Below are 10,932 nucleotides of genomic sequence, written 5' to 3'. Positions count from 1 at the left end.
AACATCCTTATTACACACCACACATACAATATCATTTTACTCAATTATACCCAATCTACTTAATCTATCCTTAGTATTAGTTCTATTAGCTAAGGCAAACCAAGTAAATAATTTAACTCCCGGCGCAACCAATCTTTTCCATATATCTTTAGTGAAACTAAACTTGCCATGTCTTATGATACTGTCTCTTCCTATAATACTTGCACAAAGGAGATAGTAGTAGAGTATAATTTTTCAAATTTTTATACCACAATGACCTCTATATCTCTTAACAGCTTTGTCAATTACAAGACACCATGTAATTCATTTAATAGTTCCAATTCCCTTGGTATAGTAGTTTTCTTCACCAATTGAAGTTCCAAATCCACTCTATCCCATCCCAAAATTTACATTCTCTTATGATAGATTTTTTTTTTATTTGAAACCGAAAAAAGCCTTAGAAATGTGCCTTTCAAAACTACCACACTGTAGCCATAAACCTCTCAAGTTCCATTGACAACCCACTAATCATTTTCTCCCTCACCTCCTTCTACATACGTCCACCTTTCTCCTTTATATTAGTTTTCCATCCTAAACATATTTTCATCCCACATTAGTAACATGTTCTTCAGACTCCACAAACTCCCATCCTACTCCTTCATTTTTCCAATTTTTTTTTACATCAAATTTTGTCACAACTTACTTCTTTGTCTCTATTAATCCTAACATATCCATCTTACAGATTTTTTTTTGTTATTTATTTTACTTTTTTTGAAAAATTTTCACCAAACTTAATACTAACCCCTCCTAATCTCCTAATATTCCAAAACTAAAAATTATTTGAGTTCTTATTACACATCTTTTTCTGATTCTTTAGTCTTCTCCTTCTTGCCTTATCTTTTTACTTTGCCAATCTTCTTTTAATCGCTAAACCTTTATTCTGCTCTTGCAAGATAGCCATAATGCCATCATCATTATACTGAATAACCCCTGACACTGTGGCTAACTTACATACATCCCTGTTCGTATCCATGTCTTTCTCCCATCTCTTTCATTCTTCCTCATTCTTCATAACATGGCTTGCATCTATGCTAGAGTTATTTGATTCCCCATAACTATGTTTATCTTCTTTTTTATCTGAACATGCATCATCTAGAGCCATTGCTACAACTCTCAAGTTTGATTCATTGTGACCCTCTTCAACTTCTGCTTCCTTACAACAGCTGCACTCTTGATATTCTTCCCTTTGGTTTTGTATTTTGCTGCTTCCTTTCCCATCTGTCCGCGGCCTCTTAGATGTTCTAGTATTTATCTCCATTGACAACATAATGACTTGTTTTCTCTTTCTCAATATCGATCTCCCTGCGTCTACGGCAAAAGAGACGTTCTCTTCACTTCTTCTCATGATTTGGGTCCTTGAAGCATGTCCGTTTCCATCCTCTTCCACCGTATCGCGACCGCCATGCGCAACCTGACATTCCCTGGCTACGCCGCTGAATTTGATGGATGGGAAATGCATTGTTATCACATATCCGTGTGTCACTGACTTGATCCATTCCTTGAGTGCACTCCAAGACCAACCCATGCTTCATTCCTTGAGACTTGTCTAAAACCAGCCTATAGTCTCTTTCTTCATTTGGACTTATGATTTGTTGGCCCAAAATGCATGTTGAACTCTTTCTCATATGATTTGGTGTAATGGGCCTCACACTTCCACACATTATCTCATTATTATTAGTGTTACTCTTTAAATTTGATCTTCCACCGTTATACTCATAGTTATAAGAAATTGTTCGATTAGAATCCTCACTAGTCCTATCAAATCTCTTAGAATCTGCACCCTTAGTAACTCCTATTAATGCCTTTTGATCCGTTTCCTTTTTTGAATTAGTTTTATTCCATTTATTCAAATCCATATCTGGAATTACTATCATACCCTTGTCCTTCTCATACTTTCTAACCACGTTCACCACTATCTCGGCCGCCGCATCCCAACCCTCAAATGACGGCTTTCAACTAGTATCACTAGGCTTCTCGTTCCCATTCTTTGAAGTATTATCTCTTCGTTCCATTACATGATTACACTCTAAGGATACGCCATTTCATATACCTCACTACCAATTTCTTTTACAAACACATCAAAACTACTAGTCCCAATTCTATATGAATCCATTCATTAATCAAGTCCATTATACATGTATCAATCAACACACGACCAACACTAAAAAATTTGCACGATTCTGTCGCTTATTGCATTCAACCACCTCATCTCATTGACTCTCGATATTTTGAAACGCTTCTCCCAACTATGCATGCAACAGAACTCCATAGCATTTTAGCCACACTTATCTCCACACTCTAAACATTGTTGCCTCATGGATAAATCTGCTAGTCAAGATTGAAACTCCCATAATTAATATCATCATTGATGCTGTCTGTTAATCATATTAGAGGGTCACAAGAGCTCAAGTTATAGATTTTCCATTGTTTTGTTTTTTCATGTTGCACAAGCATAATGTGAGTATTGCATCCAAGGTAACAACATTTGTAATTTTGTAATGACGTAGGGGTAAATTACCCCTTGTGACATATACAGTGATTATTGATAAATTATCTTTCAACCAGAATTTCAAAATTCGAATAAGATCGTCAAATCTAATTGCTATCTCTAATACCATCGCTAGAAAATCCTAAAAACGAGAGAGATAAAAAACTGATAAAAATTTGTGATATATTAGTAAAAAATGATGGTAATTGGTGCGTGAAAGAAGACACCAAGATATTTTATTTTTTTATTTTTCTCTTTAATTGCTCTTAAATTATTTTTCAATCATTATTCAGATAATAAAAATCCTAAAATGGTAATTATTGACTCATTGTTTTCATGAGTAACTAATATTTTGATTTGTGTTTGTTATATAGTTATACAAGGCTACGAGGGTTGGTTATCTGAAGAGGAGTATCATTGTTGATCTGACTGAATTTTAAGAAAAATACTAGGAAAAAATCTTAGGAAGGAGAGAGCTGAAAAATTAATAAATGTGCTCGTTGAAATGGGAGATTGAAAGCATATGAACAAGTTCAAAATCCTAACCTAATTGATTAGAAATGGTGATTGGATTTGAGAGGAATTATGGTTTTAAAATTAGAGAAGAAGAGGTGTATTTGATGGGAATTATGAAAATGACACTACTATCAAGTTTCAAGAGAAACATCGCATCAATTGAAAAGAAAAGAGAAGATAACGTAAATTTTAGAGCTTTGATAGAAGAATAATTTATGAATAATCACTGTAAATATCATAAGGAGTAATTTATCCTTTATTTTAAAAAAAGTAGAGTAAAAATCACCTATATTTTACTACTAACAATTTATATATACATCTTTATCGTTTTCTTTTATTCTTCATTTATCAATATAATTTATTCATTTGTAATATGAATGCAAGTTATTTTTATTTAGGTATCCCATCTCCATCGCATAATTATATTATGTATTGTATCATATATTTTTTATTGAGGTGTGTGCATCTACTTTTAAATACCCACCTTTTCATCAATATTTTATGAATATCATCAATATTTTTTGTTCAAATTTGATAAGCAAATAGCATAACCAACATTGGTTCTTACATTAAACCATTCAATTATTCAATTAGGTCATAATAAAGCTAGAATATTTAAGATATTTTCTATTCAACCAAGCATACTCTTAAAATTGTGAAAACATTGTTTATTCATATATCTAATCGTTTTTTACATTCCTGTACATATCACGAGATAATTCACTAGTAGAAGTATAGGATTGTACTCTATAGATCAATCCAAATATATTGTATTTGCTTTTCAAGCACTTTTTTCAAGGGTTTTTTTTAAGTTTTATGTGTGTTTTTTAAAATAAATGATTGAACTCATTTTTAAAAGATTATTCTTTAAATTAGTCTTTAAAAGATTATTCTTCAAATTAATTTTTAAAAAATTTTTTTAATTAAATTTATTATTCAAAAATTTTAAATTTATCACGTTAGTCCTTCCATCATTTATATTATTAACCGCTGATGTGACACATCAAAATTTATTCTAACTTCCCAAAGATTATTTACTCTTTTAAACTTGATCACTCATGCAGTCAGCTTTTGATTATTGTCCTCACCATTCACTAATTGTACTTCATACTTTTATATTTCATTTTCAAAATTTCATTTTCAAAATGAACTGATAATTAAAAATAAAAATAAAAATTAACCATTAAAAATCTGTAAAAATATAAGTAATGCCAGGATAAAACTAGTTACACACGGCACACCCTTCAATTACTAATAACACAATTTATATTATCTTACAAAAATATTTTTGATTTTTTTCATTTTTAAAAACTGCTAGTCCCCACTAATTGATTATAACAAAATATATGAGGATGAATGGTCAACATATTCTTGTTTTAGAAAGATTTTATATACCATTTATTACTCTACCAAAAGCAAATGTATTCTTCTAATATTAATGACACAATCATTAAAATCTGTATACATTTATTGATATAATCAATTAGTGGGATTAGAATTTTTCAAAAACAAACAAAATCAGGGACATTTTGGTAAGATAATATAAATGGTGTGTTACTAGTAATTGAAGAGTGTGTGATTAGTTCCACCCATAATTCAATAGTTGATTATAGATGTCCAAAAACTCTCACATCCAAGTCTCTAACTTTAGTCAGAAACAATAGGCTACTCTCTTCAACATAGTGTGAGTATATATATTTTTACACTTCAGCTTAGAAATTGCTGCGCCTTCTTCAACATTCAATTAAGAGTTTCAAAAAATGGTTCAAACTTTTCCTTGATTGTTTGAAACTAAATCAATGACTACATTCTTGTATAAAACACCTGTAAATTCGTATTTACTAAAATAGAATCTATCAAATCATAGTCTACTAATAACTATTTGTTTTCAAGTCTTATTCGCGTGTGAGCAAAATATTTACCACCAATGATATTAACTAAAAGTTTCCAAACATGGATATACAAAACCCTAAATTATGGCCAAGATATCTTGACTCCTGCACAGGATTATGCTTGCAAAATTGTTAGGAGCGAAGTCACCCGTCACTTAGTTTTGGGTAACATTCAATCAACCTCAAGAGCAAGTCCAATCAAAATCCCTAAATGCAGAGCACAAATTGTCAAGTTAGATAACTGAACAAGTTGAATGTATTCTCCTACATAAAGAACTAAAGTAAAATATATCTTTACTTTATATATCCACTAATGATGCTGGAAAATACATTATATTTCTTACTAATTTTTTTTCTTTATAATAATAATAATAAAAAGGATATTTCTAACACGTGTTCTCAAGAGACAAGATAACTAAGAATACCATAAAGGAAAAAACATTTTTATTATTATACTCTTAAATTGTGTTCTTAGGACACAAAATAGTTAAATCTTAATTAAAAAAATTGCTAAAACAAATGTGTTCCCTGTATAAATTGTAGAATCATTAATCCAAATTTTAAGCTGTTTGATAAATGTCTTACAAAGATGAGACAAGACCATGCAAAATATAATAAGTGCATCCAGGTAGAATATAATACAGTGCATAATAAAGAAACAATACCTACTTGAATCATGACAAAGCACCTTCTTGTACTTTATGCATACCACTGTCATCCTTCTCCTTTTCAAATGCAAACTCAAGCTGTTTCTCAATAGACTTGACAACTGCGGTCCGCTTTGGTCTAAGTCGATAGGGGGGAGATGCATTGAAATCCTTATTATTATTAATGTCGCTCCCAACTATAGAATCAGAGTTATCCTTGGATCTCTCTTGTACTTTAGACGTCTGTGAATCAATATCTGCTTTCAAAGCTTTACTAGGAGTGACATGTGCTTGGGAAACAGTCCTTCTCTTCCTCATTATTGAAGGAGTACTCGGAAAAGTTTTTGCTGCCATTTTCAATATTGATGCAGGGGTTACGTTTTCACTACCATTTACACCAAGTGGAGAGAAGAAACCAACGGATGACGCAATCGGAGAAGAGCAGTCATTCTGCTCATGAAGGATATTGGAATAAAGAGAATCTAAAGGGACTGAAATGTCTAACTGTGGTGGCTCGTAGCATAAAGAACCAGAGACCGGAGTTTCGTGTGAAAAACATGTTCTACAGAACCTGTTATTGCTCATCTTAGCATTGTCTCTGCAATGCTCACTCGGTTTGCCACTCAGTCCAGGATTCTCGGAGTTCTTCGCACTATGTACTTGGAAAGTACCGCTTGACACCAGTTCTGATTTGTTGCAGCTGATATTTATGTTGAATGATCCAGCTTTGCATTCAGTATCAACAGATTCATTTACAAGAGGAGCACCAGAGGAATTTCCAACTGTTACTAAGCACTCTAGTCGATTCTTGTCATTCTGGTCACTGCTATCTAGTTGAGTAATTTCTGTAGTTTCCGATGAAGATTCAACTGCAGTATCTGATTCTTTATTTGAACAAACAAATAATGTAGGTTTAGAATGTCTAACAGTGTCTTTAACAACAACTTGTGGACTGTTCTTCAAAGTTGGTGGAAGTCTTCCTGTGGCTAAATAGAAATCCATCTTCTTTTTTAGCGAACTATTCCAGTGGTTCTTTATAGCATTATCAGTCCTGCAGAAATAAATCCAAGAATATATATAACTTAAAACGGCCCAGAACAAAAGTTGAATTATTTCAATCCATAAAATATATCTTACATAGGCTGTCATAATTTTTTTAGTATTTTTTGTTTTCTTAAGCCTATACTTAGCACTTGAAAACAAAACCAAGAAAAAACAAGGTGGTCTAATAGTGTGATCAGAGAAATGTATTAGAAATTAGATGTCTCTTGGAACCGAGTGACATGGAAGAATCTAAAAAAAAACCATGGATGTCGTACAATCTTGCAAAAGGGGAAACTCGCACAAGCAAATTGACCAAAACAAACAAACATGGCTTTGAAAGTAAGAAAATCAATATTGGTTCTCAAAAAATAGACTGGATATTGCTTTGCATCAGCAATTTTCTCCATCACTTCATATGCTCATTGACCCATTATCTTTTCCCCCACTTCGCAAGGATAGTGGGTGGACAAAGAAGTGTAGACAGAATGTATCTTCCAAACATACACCACTCACAACAAATCATGTTAAAAGCTTAGTAAAGGACACAATTGCAAAATTAGAATTCACTATTAGCATAATACCATGATTTTAATTTCCATTAACATGAACTAATAAGAAAGAATACCTTCCAGGAAGAACCTTAGCAATTTCAGCCCATTTGTTTCCATATATGCGATGAGCATTCATGAGGGCCAACTCCTCTTCCGAAGACCAAGCATCCTTCTTTATGTCGGGATTAAGATGATTGTGCCACCTACATATGTTTCGAACTTTAAGAAATGAGTACAAATCTTTTATATTGAGCAAAGGTCATATCTTTGATGATAATGAAGGAATCAACAACCAAAGAATAAAGGCATGTTTGGTGATGATTAAATTTAAAGAATTGCTTTATTTCTTTAATCAAATGCTGTTCACTGAGACCATAATTATAAGTGCTTATTAACCCAAAAGACACTAATCCAAACATAAACATTATAGAAGGAAAAATGTTAAGCAACAGTACCAAAGCTAGTTTAATTGCAGTACCGTTATTTTAAAATTAGATCTTATATTCAATCATTTCAAGCTTAGGAACAAACAATGAGTAAAAGAATTTAGAAGTTTCAAGGCGATAATCAAAAAGCATGTCTAACAAATATGATTGATGATAGGGGGAAATTCTATAAATAAAAAGGTTGAACTTAAAAAAGATGCAAAAATAGAAAACCTGCGTGTGAGCTTCAGTTAACCTACCGTTCTCGACACTGTTTTCCTATTCGACCAGGCAAGGACTTTGCTATCAAAGACCATTTCGATGGCCCATATTTTGACACCATTTCAACTATTTTGTCATCCTCCTGCAATCCAAGCAAGAGAAGTTAAAAAAACGAATAGGCTTTCTAAAAACTTAACAAAGAATTTAAAAGAGAAGCACTAGTTTCAACCTCCTTAGTCCAAGGTCCTTTAACAAGTTCTGGATTAAGAACTTTTTGCCATCTGTGCAGACATTGAACTTCTGATCTATCAGGAAAAAACTCAGCTGCATTCACATTTTAAATTAGTGTCATGAAATTGAGATTAATTCTTTCAGTAAGCACGTGGTACAGAAAATATTGTCTTATGATTCTCAAAGACAAATTCCCGTGGTTCAACTTCATAATAATTCTCCTTACCAGAACAAATTGGAAACAAATATTGTTTAAAAGTAACAACTGAATGTTTATCCTGAAGGCTGTGCCTTCAAATTACATGTATTCAAAATTTCCCACTTCAGTGTTTTCTGAATAGGGATGAGACAGGTCTGCTCTACATGAAAAACTATGACAAGGATCTTTACAAGAACATTTTGTCATGCTTCTTATGCGGTGCCCATTTAACTTTGAGGTAACAATTTCAGTCTCAACTCAAGTATGTTCAAACACTAAATCTGTCTGCACGGAGTTGCTTCCAATTGTAAGCAAGCATGCTTTTCCAACAAAAATTTACAAATAAAAAATTGAAAAGATCATCCAAATTGCACTACCGGGTCATATTATAAATACATATATGAAGAATATATCAATTTAGATACACATTCTAAGAAATTGTTACTACCATATCATTAAATGAACTACTTTATAAATATATTATATATCATATAATAAAGAAAAATTAATTGAGTTCAATATATGTTTTTAGTAGCATAGTCATAACAAATTCTGAGGTATTTTACATAACAAATCTAAATACCTATTTTTTTCCAACTCTTTCCCTTAAAGGCTGCAACAGCATTCCTTAATGTCTCATCCTGCAGGAGTTTGAAGAGCACTATGTTGTGATTACATGAAAAGTCAAGTGGTAAAAATGACAAGAAAATATCTTGGTCTCAATTTGAAATGTTACAGAACTATAAATACATTGGCATTTTTAGCATATAAAGATGTATATTAAGAAGCACTAAATCAACTAATATGAATTCACTATTAATCAACTTCTTAAAACAGTAAGAGCACGTATCACCAAAACATTAAAGACAATAAATAAAAGTAACAACAACTATCTCCAAGTCCAATTACTAACCTCCTCTGCTGTCCAACCACCCTTTGCTCGCCTTATAGGACCAGTGGTTCTCCTGTGTGTAACACAATATTCAAGTGGTGAAAATTAATTATTGAAGATCACAAGAAAGATCCAAAATGGAACAAAGCAGATATCCGTAGCAAGAACAAAAAATCAGCTGCTATTGCTAAATGCGAACATTAAGCAAAATCAAGCAGGCACACCATATATCGACAAAAAACGACACCGTTATCAAAGTACAACATCATTGATTGACAAAAAGCAATGAAAAAAAGCATACGAATACCGATGAGGGGGTGAATCCGATGCCTGGCTACCTATCCCTGGGGACTTTGGTATAGAACTGCCACTGCCTTCTGATACAAAGGAGCTAGAAGCAGCTGTTGATTGCTTATTCTCTATACAAGCTTCCTCTGATTTCAACTCATCCATATCCTTCTACAAATTTATTCACATATTGTTAAGAGGACAAAGAAAAAAATAAAAATAAAAATAAAAATAAAAAATAAAAAATAAAAAGCAAAATCAAGCCAACACACTCAAATTACACACAAATTATCAAAAACCCTAAAACCCTCACTAAAATAACAAAAGTTTCGAACTTTACGAGTAACATACAAAGACAAACGAAATCCAGATCTCAAAAACCGTTATCAGATTAAAACTTGCTCAGAGAAACGCCAAAACACCTTATCATAAGAAACACGTAATTCATAGGTATTCACCACGCACAATTTTACAATAATAGTGATAACAATTAATAAAAATTCACTACCAAAGAATATTACAGAGTCGGGAAAAAAGAAATAATCGAAAAAAAACCGATGACAAACACAAAGGAAGTTGAATTTTCATACTAGGATATTAAAAAAAAAAGAATCTGAGATTTCTCCGAAACTGAAGTACCTCTGCTAACAGAGAATTGGCGGGAATCAAAGTGGAGCTCGGAAGAGATTGAGGGAAAGAAAGAGAGGAAGAAAAAAAAAAAGAAGGAGCAGTTTCGAAAACTCCTTGTTGCCCGTTGAACAAGAACAGAAGTTTTGATTTTAATTTTAATTCCACTTTTAAATTAAAATTGAATTACTAAAAAAATTAGATAGCAGCACTAGACCAGTTTAAGTTACCGTTACTTGCGTCTGCCTTTTTGTTTTTTCCCTTCTTAAATGGTAAACCCGTTTTTAGTAATTTTTAGGGTTTTTTTTATTATTGGCAAATCAATTAACCCTTTTTAGTTTTGGTAACTTAAATTAAATTATATCCATTTAAATATTTGTTACATACTTACATGTGATATATGAAACTACACTTAGGTGACTGGTGAAAGAGTTATTTTTTGTTAGTGGAAGTGAAACAAGTTTAAAATGACAATAAATACACTTGAATAGAATTGAATTGAATAAATAATAATAATTAAAAACAATCAACAGTAAATAAAAATACAAACATTCATGTAAAACACAAAAAAATAAGTTATTAAATTACTCATCATATTTATTTATGTATATCACTTTATATATTTTTGTTTTAGGTGACTATTAAAATAATAAAATATTTTTACTGAAAAATAAAAAATAATCAATTTATTTATAATATATATATTTTTTGTTGTAAGACTAATTTTCATAATTTCAAGCGAATTAAAACGGAAGAGAACCCAACATAAGTTTAAGAATATGCATATTCTACTTGATCTAAAAATTAAGATGAGTCTTATCAATTTGATCGGGTCTTTTTAACCTCTCACAATGTCAATAACTACTTTACC

The 10,932-nt window shown here is 31.8% G+C and overlaps 1 protein-coding gene across 1 annotated transcript; it reads right to left on the bottom strand.

Moving 5' to 3' along the window:
- Positions 1–4,594: 4,594 nt before the first annotated feature.
- LOC130962299 (transcription factor MYB3R-3-like) lies at positions 4,595–10,217 on the bottom strand. The gene is made up of 9 exons (XM_057888509.1): positions 10,074–10,217; positions 9,448–9,605; positions 9,168–9,219; positions 8,838–8,895; positions 8,054–8,148; positions 7,863–7,966; positions 7,252–7,380; positions 5,601–6,633; positions 4,595–5,142 (listed from the first exon to the last, which is right to left on the bottom strand). Exons 2-8 carry the CDS (start codon positions 9,597–9,599, stop codon positions 5,610–5,612), a joined length of 1,614 nt encoding a protein of 537 aa, XP_057744492.1. The 5' UTR covers positions 9,600–9,605; positions 10,074–10,217; the 3' UTR covers positions 4,595–5,142; positions 5,601–5,609.
- Positions 10,218–10,932: the final 715 nt, after the last annotated feature.

The sequence above is a fragment of the Arachis stenosperma genome, chromosome 2, assembly GCF_014773155.1.
Source record: "Arachis stenosperma cultivar V10309 chromosome 2, arast.V10309.gnm1.PFL2, whole genome shotgun sequence".
NCBI classification, from domain to species: domain Eukaryota; kingdom Viridiplantae; phylum Streptophyta; class Magnoliopsida; order Fabales; family Fabaceae; genus Arachis; species Arachis stenosperma.
The sequence above is the reverse complement of the archived record's forward strand: the minus strand, read 5'-3'. Positions and strand labels throughout refer to the sequence as shown.

Excerpts from the sequence above, each read along its gene's own strand:
- LOC130962299 (XM_057888509.1), bottom strand. The coding sequence starts at position 9,599 with ATGGATGAGTTGAAATCAGAGGAAGCTTGTATAGAGAATAAGCAATCA. Across the intron at positions 8,896-9,167 it reads GTGGTTGGACAGCAGAGGAG|GATGAGACATTAAGGAATGC; the intron begins GTTAGTAATTGG and ends AAACTCCTGCAG. Across the intron at positions 8,149-8,837 it reads AAAGAGTTGGAAAAAAATAG|CTGAGTTTTTTCCTGATAGA; the intron begins GTATTTAGATTT and ends ATGTGAATGCAG.